The sequence below is a fragment of the Salmo salar genome, chromosome ssa13, assembly GCF_905237065.1.
Source record: "Salmo salar chromosome ssa13, Ssal_v3.1, whole genome shotgun sequence".
Lineage (NCBI taxonomy): Eukaryota > Metazoa > Chordata > Actinopteri > Salmoniformes > Salmonidae > Salmo > Salmo salar.
The window spans coordinates 62,004,942-62,022,877 of NC_059454.1; the positions used below are offsets into that span (position 1 = coordinate 62,004,942).

Sequence of the window (17,936 nt, forward strand, 5' to 3'; positions counted from 1 at the left end):
AGAGAGAGTGTGTGCGTGTGTGTCTGTATATGCAGGTATACTATCTCACCTGTAGTGGATGACTGGTGGGTTAGCTTTGGCAGAGCAGTGGAACTTTACCAGATTGCCCTCCAGTATGGGCTGGGGCTCCACAGATAGGTTGACCAGGGGCAGGTCTACATGGGAGAGAACAGAGGGTTAGTCTATAAAGCAATGCCAGAGTATGGTGTTAATATTAGGACAGCCTCAAGTCCTGCCGAGACTGAGGCTGTCCTATGGACATCGTACAAGTGAGTCTGTGCCTGGGTTGTGCTCGTTACGGCACACTACCAAAACATTTTCAAAATGTTCTCGAAATGGAATTTAAATAACGTGTGTTTTGTATTGGACAAGTCAAAATCAATATCAAATTTTACTGTATACATACACACATTTATCAGATTTTATTACGGGCGTAGCGAATTGCTTGAGTTCCTAGCTCCAAAAGTGCAGTAGTATTTAACAATTCACAACAATACAAACAAATCTAAAGTAAAAGAATGGAATTAAGAAATATACTGTATAAATAAAATACAGTAAAATAGAATACTGTATATACAGTTGTGGCCAAAAGTTTTGAGAATGACACAAATATTAATTTTCACAAAGTTTGCTGCTTCGGTGTCTTTAGATATTTTTGTCAGATGTTACTATGGAATACTGAAGTATAATTACAAGCCTTTCATGAGTGTCAAAGGCTTTTATTGACAATTATAGGAAGTGATGCAAAGACTCAATATTTGCAGTGTTGACCCTTCTTTTTCAAGACCTCTGCAATCCACCCTGGCATGCTGTCAATTAACTTCTGGGCCACATCCTGACTGATGGAAGCCCATTCTTGCATAATCAATGCTTAGAGTTTGTCAGAATTTGTTTTTTTGTTTGTCCACCCACCTCTTGAGGATTGACCACAAGTTCTCAATGGTATTCAGGTCTGGGGAGTTTCCTGGCCATGGACCCAAAATGTTGATGTTTTGTTCCCCGAGCCACTTAGTTATCACTTTTGCCTTATGGCAAGGTGCTCCATCATGCTGGAAAAGGCATTGTTCGTCACCAAACTGTTCCTGGATGGTTGGGAGTGTCACGTCCTGACCAGCAGAGGGCGTAATTGTGTTAGTCTTGGTCAGGATGTGGCAGGTGGTTTGTGTTTGTTAAATGTTGTGTTGGTGATTGGGACTTCCAATTGAAGGCAGGTGTGTTGAGTTGCCTTTGATTGGAAGTCCTATATAGGTGTGTGTGTTTTTCTTTGGGGTTGTGGGTGGTTGTCCTTGCACTACATTGTATGTGCTTGCAAGACTGTTGCAAGTACTGTTTATAGATTTTTTCAAGTGGATGCTTTACGTGTTTTATTTAACCTGTTGGGGGTAGGGGGCAGTATTGACATGGCCAGATAAAAAACGTACCCGATTTAATCTGGTTACTACTCCTGCCCAGTAACTAGAATATGCATATAATTATTGGCTTTGGATAGAAAACACCCTAAAGTTTCTAAAACTGTTTGAATGGTGTCTGTGAGTATAACAGAACTCATATGGCAGGCAAAAACCTGAGAGGATTCTATATGGGAAGTGGCCTGTCTGACAAGTTGTTGTTCATCTGGGCTCTTTTTATTGAAGACTCAGGATCTTTGCTCTAACGTGACACTTCCTACGGCTCCCATAGGCTCTCAGAGCCCAGGAAAAAGCTGAACGATATCGAGGCAGCCTCTGGCTGAAACACATTATCGCTTTTGGCAAGTGGCCGATCAGAGTACTATGGGCTTAGGCGCGTGCCCGAGTCGACCCCATGCTTTATTTTCTTTCGTCTGTTTACCTAAATGCAGATTCCCGGTCAGAATATTATCGCTTTTTTACGAGAAAAATGGCATAAAAATGGATTTTAAACAGCGGTTGACATGCTTCGAAGTACGGTAATGGAATATTTTGAAATTTTTTGTCACGAAATGCGCCATGCTCGTAACCCTTATTTACCCTTTCGGATAGTGTCTTGAACGCACGAACAAAACGCCGCTATTTGGATATAACTATGGATTATTTGGGACCAAACCAACATTTGTTATTGAAGTAGAAGTCCTGGGAGTGCATTCTGACGAAGAACAGCAAAGGTAATAACATTTTTCTTATAGTAAATCTGACTTTGGTGAGTGCTAAACTTGCTGGGTGTCTAAATAGCTAGCCCTGTGATGCCGGGCTATCTACTGAGAATATTGCAAAATGTGCTTTCACCGAAAAGCTATTTTAAAATCGGACATATCGAGTGCATAGAGGAGTTCTGTATCTATAATTCTTAAAATAATTGTTATGCTTTTTGTGAACGTTTATCGTGAGTAATTTAGTAAATTCACCGGCAGTTTGCGGGGGGTATGCTAGTTCTGAACGTCACATGCTAATGTAAAAAGCTGGTTTTTGATATTAATATGAACTTGATTGAACAAAACATGCATGTATTGTATAACATAATGTCCTAGGTGTGTCATCTGATGAAGATCATCAAAGGTTAGTGCTGCATTTAGCTGTCTTCTGGGTTTTTGTGACATTATATGCTAGCTTGAAAAATGGGTGTCTGATTATTTCTGGCTGGGTACTCTGCTGACATAATCTAATGTTTTGCATTCGTTGTAAAGCCTTTTTGAAATCGGACAGTGTGGTTAGATTAACGAGAGTCTTGTCTTTAAAATGGTGTAAAATAGTCATATGTTTGAGAAATTGAAGTAATAGCATTTCTAAGGTATTTGAATAACGCGCCACAGGATTCCACTGGCTGTTACGTAGGTGGGACGATTTCGTCCCGCCGGCCCTAGAGAAGTTAATAAACATGAGTGTCCACAATCCCGCTGCGCCTTGGTCCTCTTCTCTCCATGACAACTTCTGTGACAGAACCACCCACCACCAAAGGACCAAGCAGCGGAAGAGGAAGCCACAGGAGGAAAGTTGGAAGCAGCGCGCTCGGGAGGTGATGGATTCCTGGTCGCTGGAAATACTGGAGGAGAGGATTGACTGGACATGGGAGCAATTGCGGGTGCACTGCGACAACCTGCCTGGGAGGCAGGTAGAGCCCGAGAGGCAGCCCCAATCATTTTTTTGGGGGGGGCTCAAGGGCTGTTTGGCGGGGCGAGATGGGAGACCCAGGCCAGCTCCCCGTACCCTTTTTGGAAGAAAACACACTGGACAGGTCCCGTGCTTTGGGGTAGGTGCTGTGGTGAGGCCTGGCATTTTCAGGCCGGTAAGCGCAGTACCAGCGCCCCGCATGTGCCAGGGGAGTGTGAGCATCGAGCCTGAAGGGGTGATGCCAACCCAGCGCTCAAGACCGCCAGTGCGCCTCTACGGTCCGGTGTTTCCCGCTAAACGCACTAGCATTGAGGTGCGTATTAGGGATTTTCTTGTGTTTTTCTTTTTTTAGGTGCATCCCGGGGTCTGCACCTTGAGGGGGGGGTACTGTCACATCCTGACCAGCAGAGGGCGTAATTGTGTTAGTCTTGGTCAGGATGTGGCAGGTGGTTTGTGTTTGTTAAATGTTGTGTTGGTGATTGGGACTTCCAATTGAAGGCAGGTGTGTTGAGTTGCCTTTGATTGGAAGTCCTATATAGGTGTGTGTGTTTTTCTTTGGGGTTGTGGGTGGTTGTCCTTGCACTGCATTGTATGTGCCTGCAAGACTGTTGCTGTTGTAAGTACTGTTTATTGTTTTTTTCAAGTGGATGCTTTACGTGTTTTATTTAATAAACATGAGTGTCCACAATCCCGCTGCGCCTTGGTCCTCTTCTCTCCATGACAACTTCTGTGACAGGGAGAAGTTGCTCTCGGAGGATGTGTTGGTACTATTCTTTATTCATGGCTGTGTTCTTAGGCAAAATTGTGAGTGAGCCCACTCCCTTGGCTGAGAAGCAACCCCACACATGAATGGTCTCAGGATGCTTTACTGTTGGCATGACACAGGACTGATGGTAGCGCTCACCTTGTCTTCTCCGGACAAGCTTTTTTCCGGATGCCCCAAACAATTGGAAAGGGGATTCATCAGAGAAAATGACTTTATCCCAGTCCTCAGCAGTCCAATCCCTGTACCTTTTGCAGAATATCAGTCTGTCCCTGATGTTTTTCCTGGAGAGAAGTGGCTTCTTTGCTGCCCTTCCTGACACCAGGCCATCCTCCAAAAGTCTTCGCCTCATTGTGCGTGCAGATGCACTCACACCTGCCTGCTGCCATTCCTGAGCAAGCTCTGTACTGGTGGTGCCCCAATCCCGCAGCTGAATCAACTTTAGGAGATGGTCCTGTCGCTTGCTGGACTTTCTTGGGCGCCGTGAAGCCTTCTTCGCAACAATTGAACCGCTCTCCTTGAAGTTCTTGATGATTCGATAAATGGTTGATTTAGGTGCAATCTTACTGGCAGCAATATCCTTGCCTGTGAAGCCCTTTTTGTGCAAATCAATGATGACGGGACATGTTTCCTTGCAGGTAACCATGATTGACAGAGAAAGAACAACGATTCCAAGCACCACCATCCTTTTGACGCTTCCAGTCTGTTATTCGAACTCAATCAGCATGACAGAGTGATCTCCAGCCTTGTCCTCGTCAACACTCACACCTGTGTTAACGAGAGAATCACTGACATGATGTCAGCTGGTCCTTTTGTGGCAGGGCAGAAATGTAGTGGAAATGTTTTTGGGGGATTCAGTTCATTTGCATGGCAAAGAGGGACTTTGCAATTAATTGCAATTCATCTGATCACTCTTCATGACATTCTGGAGTATATGCAAATTTCAATCATACAAACTGAGGCAGCAGACTTTGTGAAAATTTATATTTGTGTCATTCTCAACTTTTGGCCACAACTATACATTTGAAATAAGTAAAGTGAATAGTGTTCCATTATTAAAGTGACCAGTGATCCCATGTCTAGGTATATAGGCTTGAGTAACCGGGTGGTAGCTGGCTAGTGATGCTATTTAACATTCTGATGGCCTTGAGATAGAAGCAATTTTTCAGTCTCTCTAACCCAGCTTTGATGTACCTGTACTGATGGAAACGGGGTGAATAGGCCTTGGCTCGGGTGGTTGATGTCCTTGATTATCTTTTTGCCCTTCCTGGTGCTGTAGGTGGCCTGGAGGACAGGCAGTGTGCCCACGATGATGCAATGGGCAGACCGCACCACCCTCTGGAGACCCCTGCAGTTGCAGGCAGTGCAATTGCCACAACTGTAAAAGTTTGAGGTTCTTAGGGGACGAGCCACATTTCTTCAGCCTCCTGAGGTTGAAGAGGTGCTGTTGCGCCTTCTTCACCACACTCTCTGTGTGGTTGAATCATTTCAGATTGTCAGTGATGTGTACACGCAGGAACTTGTAGCATTTCTCCTTCTCCACTGAGGTCCCATCAATGTGGATAGGGTTGTGCTCCCTCTGCTGTATCCTGTAGTCCACATTCAGCTCCTTTGTTTTGTTGGCATTGAGGGAAATGTTGTTTTCCTGGTACCACTCCGCCAGGGCCCTCAACTCCTCCCTGTAGGCGGTCTCGTCATTGTTGGTAATCAGGCCTACTACTGTTGTGTCGTCTACAAAAGTTATTGAGTTGGAGGCCTGCGTTGCCACGCAGTCATGGGTGAACAGGGAGTACAGGAGGGGGACTGAGCACGCACCCTTGTAGATTCTCAGTGTTGAGGATCAGCGAAGTGGAGGTGTTGTTTCCTACCTTCACCACCTGGGGTCGATCTGTCAGGAGGACTGGGATAGGGAGAGATTGAGTATGTCCGTAGACACTCCAGCCAGCTGGTCTGCGGATGCGGCTAGGGATGCCATCTGGGCCGGCAGCCTTGCGAGGCTTAACACGCTTAAAACCTGTTGGGGCTAGGGGGCAGTATTTGCACGGCCGGATAAAAAACGTACCCGATTTTAATCTGGTTACTACTCCTGCCCAGTAACTAGAATATGCATATATATTAGTAGATTTGGATAGAAAACACCCTAAAGTTTCTAAAACTGTTTGAATGGTGTCTGAGTATAACAGAACTCATATGGCAGTCAAAACCCTGAGACAAATCCTAACAGGAAATGGAAATCTGATGTGTGGAAATCACTTCAAACATTTGCCATTGAAACACACAGGGGCTTATTAATCATTTAGTACTTCCTAAGGCTTCCACTAGATGTCGACAGTTTTTACAAAGTGGTTTGAGTCTTCTATGGTACAAACTGACCCAAAGAGAGGCTGTGGAACTTGGTCACGGGGAGGGCCATTTACTACAATGACGCGGCCGCCCATGGCTACCCTCCCCTTTCGAAACGTTTACTAAGACAATGCAATCGTCCGCCTTGAATATTATTGAAGCTCTGGTTGAAAAAGGCCCTAAAGATTTATGTTATACAACGTTTGACATGTTTGAACAAACTTAAATACGGTACATTTTGAGTAGCCTTCAGAACGCGCTAACAAGAAGGAACTATTGGGACATAAATTATTACCTTTTTCGAACAAAACTACATTTGTTGTGGACCTGGTAATCCTGGAAGTGCCTTCTGATGAAGATAATCAAAGGTAAGGGAATATTTACAATAGTATTTTTGATGGTTGATGGTTCCAAGATGGAGCTAACATGAATCGCCTAGCCTATTTTTCTGAGCAAATCACGTCGTTTATTGCAAAGTGTGATTTCCCAGTAAAGTTATTTTTAAATCTGGCAAAGCGGTGGCATTCACGAGATGTTAATTTGTAATTCTTTGAATGACAATATTACATTTTAACAATGTTTTCGAATAGTAATTTTGTAAATTGTAGCCCCGATTCACCGGAAGCATTTGAGGGAAAATATTTTCTGAACGTCACGCGCCGATGTAAAATGCTGTTTTTATATATAAATATGAACTTTATCGAACACAAAATGCATGTATTGTGTAACATCATGTCCTAGTAGTGTCATCTGATGAAGATTGTCAAAGGTTAGTGCTGCATTTATCTGTGTTTTGGGTATTTGTGATGCATCTAGTTGCTTTGAAAATGGCTGTGTGATTATTTCTGGCTGGTTACTCTCCTAACATAATCTAATGTTTTGCTTTTGCTGTAAAGCCTTTTTGAAATCGGACAATGTGGTTCGATTCAGGAGAGGTGTATCTATAAAACGGTGTAAAATAGTCATATGTTTGAGAAATTGAAGTTATAGCATTTATGAGGTATTTGCAAGCGTCCCACCTTGCCCAGACAGGTTAAATGTCTCACTCACGTCGGCCACGGAGAAGGAGAGCCCACAGTCCTTGGGAGTGGGCTGCTTAGGTGGTACTGTGTTATCCTCAAAGTTGGCGAAGGTATTTAGCTTGTCCGGGAGCAAGACATCTGTGTCCGCGACATGGCTGATTGTCCCTTTGTAATTCACGATTGTTTCATGTCTGAACAATTGAATTGCAACTCTACTTTGTCTCTGTACTTACGTTTTGCCTGTTTGATTGCCTTACGGAGGGAATAACTACACTGTTTGTATTCAACCTTATGCCATGGTTAAATGCGATGGTTCGCACTTTAAGTTTTGCGCGAATGCTACGTCTATCCACTGTTTCTGATTTGGATAGGTTTAAATAGTCACAGTGGGAACAACATCGCATATACACTTCCTATTGAACTCAGCCACCGTGTCGCATATACACTTCCTATTGAACTCAGTCACCGAACTCAGTCACCGTGTTTAACCACTCCACAATTAGTGGAGTGGTTAAATTGTGTGTTTTGTTTTAGGTGGTACAGAATATGGGTCCACCAACATGCACTTCCAACCCATAGTTCTGCACAAGTTGAAGGTAAGTTGGCCAAAATATTTACAAGCTGACAGCTAAGATAGGTCAATTTACAGTAAGCATGGTATAAACATGAATTGGGTAGTGTTTGTATGATTTGTGTTATGGGGTTACATGTGATTAGACTTAGCCTGAGGACCACAAAGTACCTTCCAGACCATGTAATCCATTTAGTTTACCTCCCTTCTCTTTACCTTTTCTAAAACTAAGTTATCTGGAGTCATTCCACAGTGCCCTGCTGAAAAATACCCCAAAGTGGGGGCCTTTTTGGATACACAAGCATGAGGGAGGGGACACACCTTGCGGTTATGGAGCACAACAGATTGTGGGACAGAAACCAGCAAGGAACACTGAAATGTATACAATCAAGACTACAACAGTAATGACACAACCGCTTTATTCTCTCTGCAGATTCTCAAAACACAAAACAAATTCCTGTGGAAAGGGCAACTATTGACAAGAATTATCTGTCAAAGTCAATGGGCTGGGAGAGGTTGTGCAGGGTTATGCTTAGACAGTTAATGTGTTGCGTGATTGAGGTGCAATTTCTCATCAATCTCCCATACACAAACTCATACTGTGCAAGAACTGCCTTCCTAAGACTTTTCACACCTTCTTTAGCCCAGCCCATTCACATTGTTGACTGATCTTTCCTCTAAAAAGCAGCTCCTAATGTCCCCTCATTGTGCCTAAACAATATGCTAGATGGTAAAGATATCAACTGAACAGGACCAACAAAGGCATGTTGCCCTACGTCCCTTCCACAAAGTGTAAAATGCTAAGACCACAACCTTGTCTTTCCAGGAGAAGTGCAGCACCAGGAAATCTTCTGCAAGAGGACCAAATAGTTGGTGGATAGGGGGCAGTATTGAGAATTTTGAAAAAAATATGTGCCCATTTTTAACTGCCTCCTACACCAACTCAGAAGCTAGGATATGCATATTATTAACAGAGTTGGATAGAAAACACTCTTAATTTTCTAAAACTGTTTGAATGGTGTCTGTAAGTATAACAAAACTCATTTGGCAGGCAAAAACCTGAGAAAAATACAACCAGGAAATGAGAATTTTGTGGCTGTACTATTTTCGAGTCATTGCTAATAGATCACACAGTGACAAAGGATTCATTTCGCACTTCCTACGGCTTCCACTAGATGTCAACGATCTTTATAAAGTTGTTTGAAGCGTCTACGATGAACAGAGACCGGATGACAAGGAAGAGAAGTTGACATCCCTGGGATGTCGTCACTTCATTATTGCGCGCACCTGCGCATTCATGTGAGTTCATGTGAGGTGAGACATTTTTCAAAAACGTTTTTCAAGACACAGGAGAGGTCGGGTTGAAACATTACTGATGTTTCACATTAGAAATGGCCCTAAAGATTGATGCTAAACAACGTTTGACATGTTTGAACGAACGTAAATGGATGGTTTTTTTTTACTTTTCGTCGGGACTTCCCCCCCGCCCTACTTTTGAGTAGCCTACCGAAGCGCTAACAACATGGAACAACTTGGAGTTATTTGGACATAAATTATGAACTTTGTCGAAAGAAACCACATTTGTTGTGGACCTGGGATTCCTGGAAGTGCCAATGGATGAAGATAATCAAAGGTAAGGGATTATTGACAATAGTATTATTGATATTAGATGGTTACAAGATGGTGCTAACCTGTATATCCTAGCCTATTGTTCTTAGCACAGCACCCCGTTTATTGCAAAGTGTGATTTCCCAGTAAAGTTATTTTGAAATCTGGCAATGCAGTAGCATTTACGAAATGTTAAACTATAATTCTTTGAATGACAATATTATAATTTACCAATGTTTTCGAATAGTAATTTTGTAAATTGTAACGTTGATTCACCGGAAGCATTTGAGGGGGAAAAAATTCTGAATTTCACCGCTACTGTAAAATGCTGTTTTTGGATATAAATATGAACTTGATGGAACAAAAAATGCATGTATTGTATAACATAATGTCCTAGGAGTGTCATCTGAGGAAGATTGTCAAAAGTTAGTGCATAATTTTAGCTGGTTATCTGCTTTTGGTGACGCCTGTCTTTGAATTGACAAAACATTACACACAGCTATTTTCAATGTACTCTCCTAACATAACCTAACTTTATGCTTTCGCCGTAAAGCCTCTTTGAAATCGGACAATGTGGTTGGATTTAGGAGATGTTTGTCTTTCAAATGGTGAAAAATAGTTGATTGTTTGAGAAATTGAAATTATTAGATTTGTCATGACTGTCCTGATCAGGTCAGGGTACAGGAGACCACCACCCTACAGATTATCTCCCAAACCCCCAACAGAGGAGGAGAGATATAGGGGTCTGAAGATGTGGGGGGGTTTTATGACACCTCACGCCATTAATAAACCTTAGGCCACTGAGAAATTCCTTTGTACTCTCACTATGGAGAACGGGCCTCAGAACATTAAACATGCAATAAAGGGACTTTGGAACAATGGTTTGCGTCAGCCACAATGGTGGTCATGACGAGAGGTGGAATATGAAAATGTATGTAACTTTTGAATTGAATGAGATTACGTTATTATGAAAACATTGTACCTTTAAGAGTTTTCCCAGTATATGCCTGATGTTTATACATTGTACGTTGTGTGGAAAATATCCAAATCAAAGAGAATGTTTTGGTAAAGATGAGATGTGAAGGTAGTGTCTAAAATAGGATTTTAGTCAAATCTAGGCCTTGCCCCTTAACTTGGTCCGCCCAGGGAATTGCCCTAAAGGCGGTTACGCCCACTTCTGACCCTAGGGTATAAGACAGGAGAGTGAAGAATTAACATAGGAGACTAATTGACCCCAAGCTGCAGCGAAGGTCTAACAAAGTCAACGAACCCCAAAACGAAACACAAGGTTGAAGACAAAGAAATCTTTTTCTACACGAGCTACGGACGAGTAGCTGTGTCTAAGCGGGTGAATTCAAGCCGAACCACCCAGCCTCCACTCTTCATTGAATCGTGGTATATACACCGTTCGAGTCCGAAGCTGTGAGCTCTGAGCTACAGAGCTGTCTGTCCTCAGAAGACCCCTTTCAGATCAAGGGCGAGGGATCAGACCACTTAGCCAAGAAGGACACTGACATCGTGAGGACAACCAGAGAGTTGCGCCGGAGAAGTGCGTCATTGAGAAGCCTAAACGACACACGCGGAGCTTCCCACCTGAGACCTCCAACACGTAATTACATCATTATATTCTGACCCATAAGAGCGGCAGTTCGGGGCAAGGCTAGGTTTAAATAAGCATGGCTGACAAATGAACCCAAATGTATATTTCTCTCATGTACTTTCTTGGTTTCTCTCTCTTTTAAATCCCCATTTTGGGTAACACGCGCCATCGTGTGTTGGCCCGTTATACTAAGTCCTAATCAATAGCTAGACTGTGTTTTGTGTATGTGTATTTTTATCATCATTTTAGCTTGCTAGTAAATAAATAATCAACTAAGATTGGTGTGGTAAACTCATTGGTGAAGCCCGGGTCCGTGCAGATTCCCGGATTATGCGACGTTCAGAATGAGACTGTAGAGGAAATTGATTAATTTAGCGACTGTTGTAAAATCGATATTCTGATATCCTTTGAGTTAATTTGGGAAATAGAAACTCAATCAAAATACTGTTCCCATGGTGCCCCAGGTTGATGAGTTAATAATTGCTTGATTCATTGCTTAATTCATTTAATCACGCAATTATAAACCGTTAATCATTCGATGAGCAACAGTCGTCACATTAACTAATACAACGTCACGACATATGCGCCCCCTGTGACGAGTCTTAGATAGGACTAGGCCGCACTGTTGGGTTATTCCATATCAATTGTGTAGCAAGATACATACATTCCATTAATAGCTATAGGCAGGACTAGTGCTGGAGAGAAGTGTGTGTGTGTCGGTCCATTTCACCAAGATACTGGTCGGAATAGAACGACCCCGGTTGTATATCTGACCAAAGCAGTGTGAAGGGGGGTCTACTGAATGCTACGAGCTAGGACATATGTACCAGCCGATGTAGGCATTCTGAGAAATAATACTCGTTGGGCCTAACGTAGTGTTATTTCTGTCGATCGCTTTCAGGAGTGATCTGACTCGGTCATAAGTAATTCCTAGAGCAGAGGACATATGAGCCAGCCATTACGGAAATTAGAGTAGATCTATTCGTTAGACCGACGCAAAGTTATTATCTCTCTACCTCTTGCGTTTGGTAAACGGGAAGAGGTTAAGGGTTGAACGTGAAACGTCACCAAGTAAACCTGTTCACTTGTTGGAGGGAACTTCCCTTGTGCGGCGAGGGGGAAACCCCGCGCAAGGAAAGCTAACCATTGCGCCAGATGCTAAGCTAACAAAGGGTAGCAGCCATTTTTGTTTTCCTCTTTGTTCATAGTGAATTCCCGCGTTAGGCAGGAATCCTGTGAGATCTCAGCTGGGGCTATCCGTAACCTCTGGCGAAGAATCGCCAGTCATTTTTCGTGAAATAAGTCAGGTTACGCTGTAGGATATCAAACCAGTCTTAACTGATTAGATATCATTGTCTTGTTCAATTTTATACATACATTAAATTGATACACTACCTTTCCAGGTTGGTTATGGGAATAATACACACACGAATGTGCCATAACCAATGAGACATAGTTACACTTTTCAACGTTAACTTAGATATAGCAACTAATTCAGGTTAATTAAAGCTAATTCCTTTAGCCCAAACGGGGTTGACTAATCATTCAAATTGATTAATAGATTAAAGCTGTTTTACCAGCTTAATGGTGTTTAGGTAGACTTTTAAACAGTATTGTAAAATTATATTTTCACTGGTACCCTGTCGATTTTAGCTTGTGTTAACAGTGACCTCCGGTGGTGAAGAATCACCAGTAATTATTTTTTAATAATTCAGGTTATGCTGTACGATATCTAACCAGTCTCAACTGATTGGATATCATTGTCTCGTTCAATTTAATATACATTAAATTGCTACACTACCTGTCCAGGGTGGTTATTGGAATAATACGCAAACTAATGTGTTCTAACCAATGAGACATAGTTAAACTTCTCAACGTTAACTTAGAGATAGCAACTCTTTCAGGTGAATTAAAATTAAAATTCCCAAATAGCCTATACAGGTTAGATTTATCATTAAAATCGATTTAATCAATTAAACCTGTTGTGGCAAGTTAAGTAATAACCAACTCACATTACTGACCCAGTCTTGATGATTCATTGACGTTTACAAACTGAGTTAAATCGTGTTTGCAGCCTCCAACTAAAAAACCCAAACATTACGTAAATTGAAATAACTGACAATCATAATAATGAGCAATCCATCAGATGGGTTTACACCCATTTCCCCTCTAATCAGCGGACCTTCACCCACGGAAAGATTGATCGCGGACCTCAGCAACAATGCAAATCCTAACTATGCCGAGGTGCTGAAAATGTTAGATTTCAATGCCCTAAGCGAGAAAAATGCAGACATTGCGACAGACGCTCTTCAAAATTGACCATCAGGCGGAGGCCTTGTGAAGGTTCTCTCCAGTTTAGCCCTCAACTATGCCCACCAGCAGAGGTGGACAGTGCACCAGTACCTCAGTGCCCAGCAGAGGCACGAGCAGGAAGCTGGGGAGTTCAAGGTACAGGTGGAGAGAACCAGGGAGCTGGCATCGAAAGCCGAAAAAGATAAGCTACTGCTAGCCGAGGAACTGTGTGTGAGAACAGATAAATTGGAAGATCTGTCTAACACTTATAACAAAGAACGCGAACAAACTCTTGACCAAGTCCGTATTCTAAAAGAACAACTCGGTTTAGCCAAAACTAAATACGATGAAGTCCACGCGAAACTAGATGAATCGGACGAGCTAGCTAGAAAACGGGGCGAGCAAATTGATGCCCTGCAAGCGGTTGTGAATGAAACCACTCAAAGCAATAATGCTCTATTCCAAAAGCTGCAGACCAAAGACGATCAGTTAATAAACACAATGACCAAGTTGGAGGACAAAACAGCAGAACTCATTGAAGTCGCTGATTTAATGAAGGATGAGAAAGACCAGGTGAGAAAGTTGGAAAATGTGACCTCTAAACAAAAGGAGGACATCGCATCACTGGATCTCTCACTCCACACTCGCGACCTCTCCCTGCAAACCATGACAGATAAGTATGAGGCCGAGCGAAGCAAGGGCGACACCTACGTGTCGAAAATAAACACCCTCAACTCCCAGGTGGACTCTGCGATGCAGCATAACACCACCCTTAGGCATCATCTGGAGGAACTCCAGAACAGTCACGCGCTATCGCGGGACAACCAAACCAAGCAACCTAGCTCACATCCGGAGGTAAGAGACCGAGGGAAGGTAGATGACAGGAGATTTCAGCCCCTTTCTCTTGGCCATTCGGCCCACAGTGAATTGGGGCCTCCTCGCCAACACAACCACAGCTTGACTTTTCCTCTTGGCCTCTCGGCCCACAATTCTCCACGGGAGAGTGCAGATGCTCCCCGCGCACTTGGCGGGGATCGCCTTGACAAAATCGTCAAAAACTTCCGCCTCTTCGACCCTGTTCCGGGAAAGCCAAACGACACTGAGACATTCTTAGCAAACATAGAGGACGCCTTGGATGGCTACCCAAACGCTACGAATGCAGACAGGCTCTATCTTTTGAAGCGAACGTCCAACAGACACGTGACAAGGTTCATCCGTCTACAAGAGCAACACGTGCAAAATGACTATGCTAAACTTGCCACGGTTTTGAAAATAGAATTCAGTGGTTCTGCGACTCGCAAACACGATAGTTCGTTGGCTAACAATATCAGACAAGCTCGAAATGAACACCCACAAGCCTACTATCACTGGCTTCGTTCAGCTTACTCTGGCATGCTCACTGAAACAGGAATGGAAGACCTATTACCGTTCAAACAACTTTTTCTGTCAAACATGTCTCCCAACTTCATTAACTACTTGGGCCCTACTGCCCACGTCGGGTTGCCAATCTCGACGCTCCGAGAGCTGGCAAGCACCGCTTTTGAAGCATCAAAAGCAAGCCGGGCTAAGAGCCCGGACCCCTCGACTTTCGAGCTTAGGCGGGAACCATCACTCGAATTAGAAGGGGCTGCATCAGGGACATATGCGGTAAAAGAGGACGATCAAAGGGGGTGGCTACCAAGTAACCACCACCCCGACAACCACCGCCGTAACAATAGCTACGATGAACGTCCCCAATCTAACAGGTCCCGTAGAGATCAACCTAGCCGACATGCCCCTCCGCCTAACTCTCACAAAGGGTCAGGACACAAGGGTAACAAGCGTAACATGGGCAACAAAGTTTTCAACAAAGATTTAAACGCTAACTGAAATGATATAGAAGCTCTGATAAAAGATGTACTGCATCGTAAGAAATTTGAGAAAGAGGACAAGGATAAGTCCTCATGACTAGGCATAAAATCGTTGGAAACCGAGTCTGCCGAAATTCATGCAATTCAAGAGGACGCAAACATTTCCATTACCCCCGCCCCCACTCAAATCCCTGTCCAGGTACCGCCCGTTCTAGACACAAGCCCGCAGGTTTTGTCTACAGACTTGGACACGGAGGTGGAGATGCACGAGATAAGCAGCTTTGCAACAGATGATTCCTCTCCCATTCCGATAGAGGACCCACTGGGTCACGTAGGTGACTTATCTGTCTTGGAAATCGACGCAGATTACAAACCGCTCCGTTCTCCCAACCCAATCCATTTTGTTGGGGATATGACGAGAAAAACCAACTCGAACAGGCCATACCTTAGAACAGTCCTGGAGGACTGTGTGACCTGTCACGCTCTGATAGATTCGGGTTCGACAATTTCCCTCATATCCGAAACCTTGCTGGATGAACTAAAAAGGGCAGTGGACCCAACAAAACGTTGGTTGAAAACGGAACATTGCGATACGAATCTTCGAGGTTTCACTCAAGCTACCTCGCCCCTAACCAAACGTCTCCTACTTAAACTCAACTTCGAAAGTGTGTCACTGATACACCCCGTGTATGTGACTAGCATCGAAATCGAACGGATGCTGATTGGGAGTGATTTAATTGACCGTTTGGTACCACTAATGGATTGGAAAACCAATCAAATCTGGTCACAAATACCTATGCCAACTCCGTTGACTTCGCCGCATTCTTCCAAGGCTACCTGCCATACATTGTGCAACGACGTGGGTCCGACGTCAGCATCTGACGCAAACCCGGTGAACTTGGCCATGAGCCCGCCATTTGTGGCAAATGACAATGTGAGTTCGACTCGGAACTTAACCGAACATGAGGTTTTCTTGTGTGGCTTGGGTGATTCACCAGCCGACACTTACCACCCTCCTCTGATAGGGGGCGTGTGCCTGAACGGCACTATGGCTGAGGATACCAGGCTGGCCACCTGGTCAGAAAAATCCGCAATCAGTTTGGAAATGTTCAACGAAATTTCGAAAACAGCTAACTGCCATCCCCTTGTGCCGAAAACTTTTAGATTTCCACTGGGAACGACTCCCCAGACAACACTCACCGCAATAGGGGTGTGTGCGCTATCGATCCGCATTGGAACGAAGGAATTATCCCACTACCTACTGGTTGTCACGGACCTCCCACATACAGTCTATGTGGGAGCGGATATCTTGGTAAGATTGGGTGTTAAACTTGATACCATACACCAAGTTCTTTGGTCTTTGGCGCAGCCAAACCAACATGCCTTGTCTTTCGACCCGGTGCGAATGGCTTCCGGGCAGACTATTTCTGAAGCTTGCAAGGCGATAACTGAGTCCGCCATGTTGATACCGGCAAGAACCACAGAGGTTTCTGTAAGACTGAACCTGGCGCCCGGATACCGGATGGAAGGCACCACTGTGTTCTTCCAACCCTCTCCAAAACTATTTGATTTGGGGCTAACTATCAATGGCAACCCACTGTTGGAACTAACCGCTAGATCCACTTACCTCCTGGTACAAAATCTGACTCAAGCGGATATTTCCATTCCTCGGCACACTCAGCTAGGAACATTGATCGATTACGCCTTCCATGATTTTGAACTAGTTGTTCCCGTGATTGGGCCTCTTCCGTCCTTCCTAGACCTAGATGGCGAGGGAGGTACACTGTTTACTTGTCAGTCAAAAGCAATAGCACTAACTCCCGTATTGCCACTGGACGACACATCGGCGTTCCGGCTGGATGTCGATCCTGACAGCAACCTGTTAATATACTCCATCGTCACGGAGGATGATATTGCGTCTCCTCCGGCATGCGAAGTATACTCTTGTGAGGTAACAACCGATGACTCTTCCAAAAGTGACATGCCGTCACCACCCGATGAAGACCTGTACAATGTCGCCGAACCATATCCTGGTTTCCATGCACAGGTAATACAACTACTGTCGGAGGCTGATGCTCTTGTCAATGACACTGAACGCCATCAGTTGAGAGAATTGTTTAATAAACACAGTGAGATCTGGTCGACAGACTCGCTGGATTGCGGGGTTACGGGTATCCATGTGGTGCGTATTCCTACGCCACCCGGAGCAACTCCTACGTTTGTTAGACAATACAAAATCCCGCTCGCAGCATACGCAGCAGTACAAGAGATTATCGATTCCTTATTAGCTAAACGGATAATCAGGGAATGTAACAGTACGTACAGCGCTCCCGTGTGGCCCGTTCTGAAACCAACGGGTAAATGGCGTCTTACCATTGACTATAGACAACTCAACAAACTGGTTCCGTTGTCTCGTTGGCCAATGACACAGCTCGACCAAGAGTTGCCAAAGGTGGCAAACGCCAAGTACTTCTCCACCGTCGACATGGCAAATGGTTTCTGGACCATGACAGTCGACCCGCGTGACCAACACAAGTTGTCTTTCTCTTTCTCGAACAAGCTCTTCACGTTCAATCGTTGCCCATTCGGGTATGCGAACTCCCCCTCAGAGTTCAACATCTTCCTGCACAAGGCGATGCCAGACGCAGCCTCTAGGGGGACGATAATTTACGTGGACGACGTTCTCATGAGAAGTGAGACTTGGTCACATCACCTCAATGAAATGGACCACGTTCTCACCCAACTCGGGACTGCAGGGGCTAAGTTGGCCATCATGAAAGGACAATGGTGCAGGACCAAGGTAAACTACGTTGGGCTTCTGG

At 44.2% G+C, this 17,936-nt stretch overlaps 1 protein-coding gene across 1 annotated transcript in view; it reads right to left on the reverse strand.

Annotated features, from left to right (window-relative positions):
• LOC106567547 (kin of IRRE-like protein 3) overlaps positions 1-17,936 on the reverse strand; it is a 366,739-nt gene that overhangs the window by 62,494 nt on the left and 286,309 nt on the right. Inside the window, exon 6 of the mRNA XM_014136991.2 lies at positions 50-155. Coding sequence (XP_013992466.1) covers positions 50-155 — 106 coding nt within the window. The remainder of the gene's footprint in view (positions 1-49; positions 156-17,936) is intronic.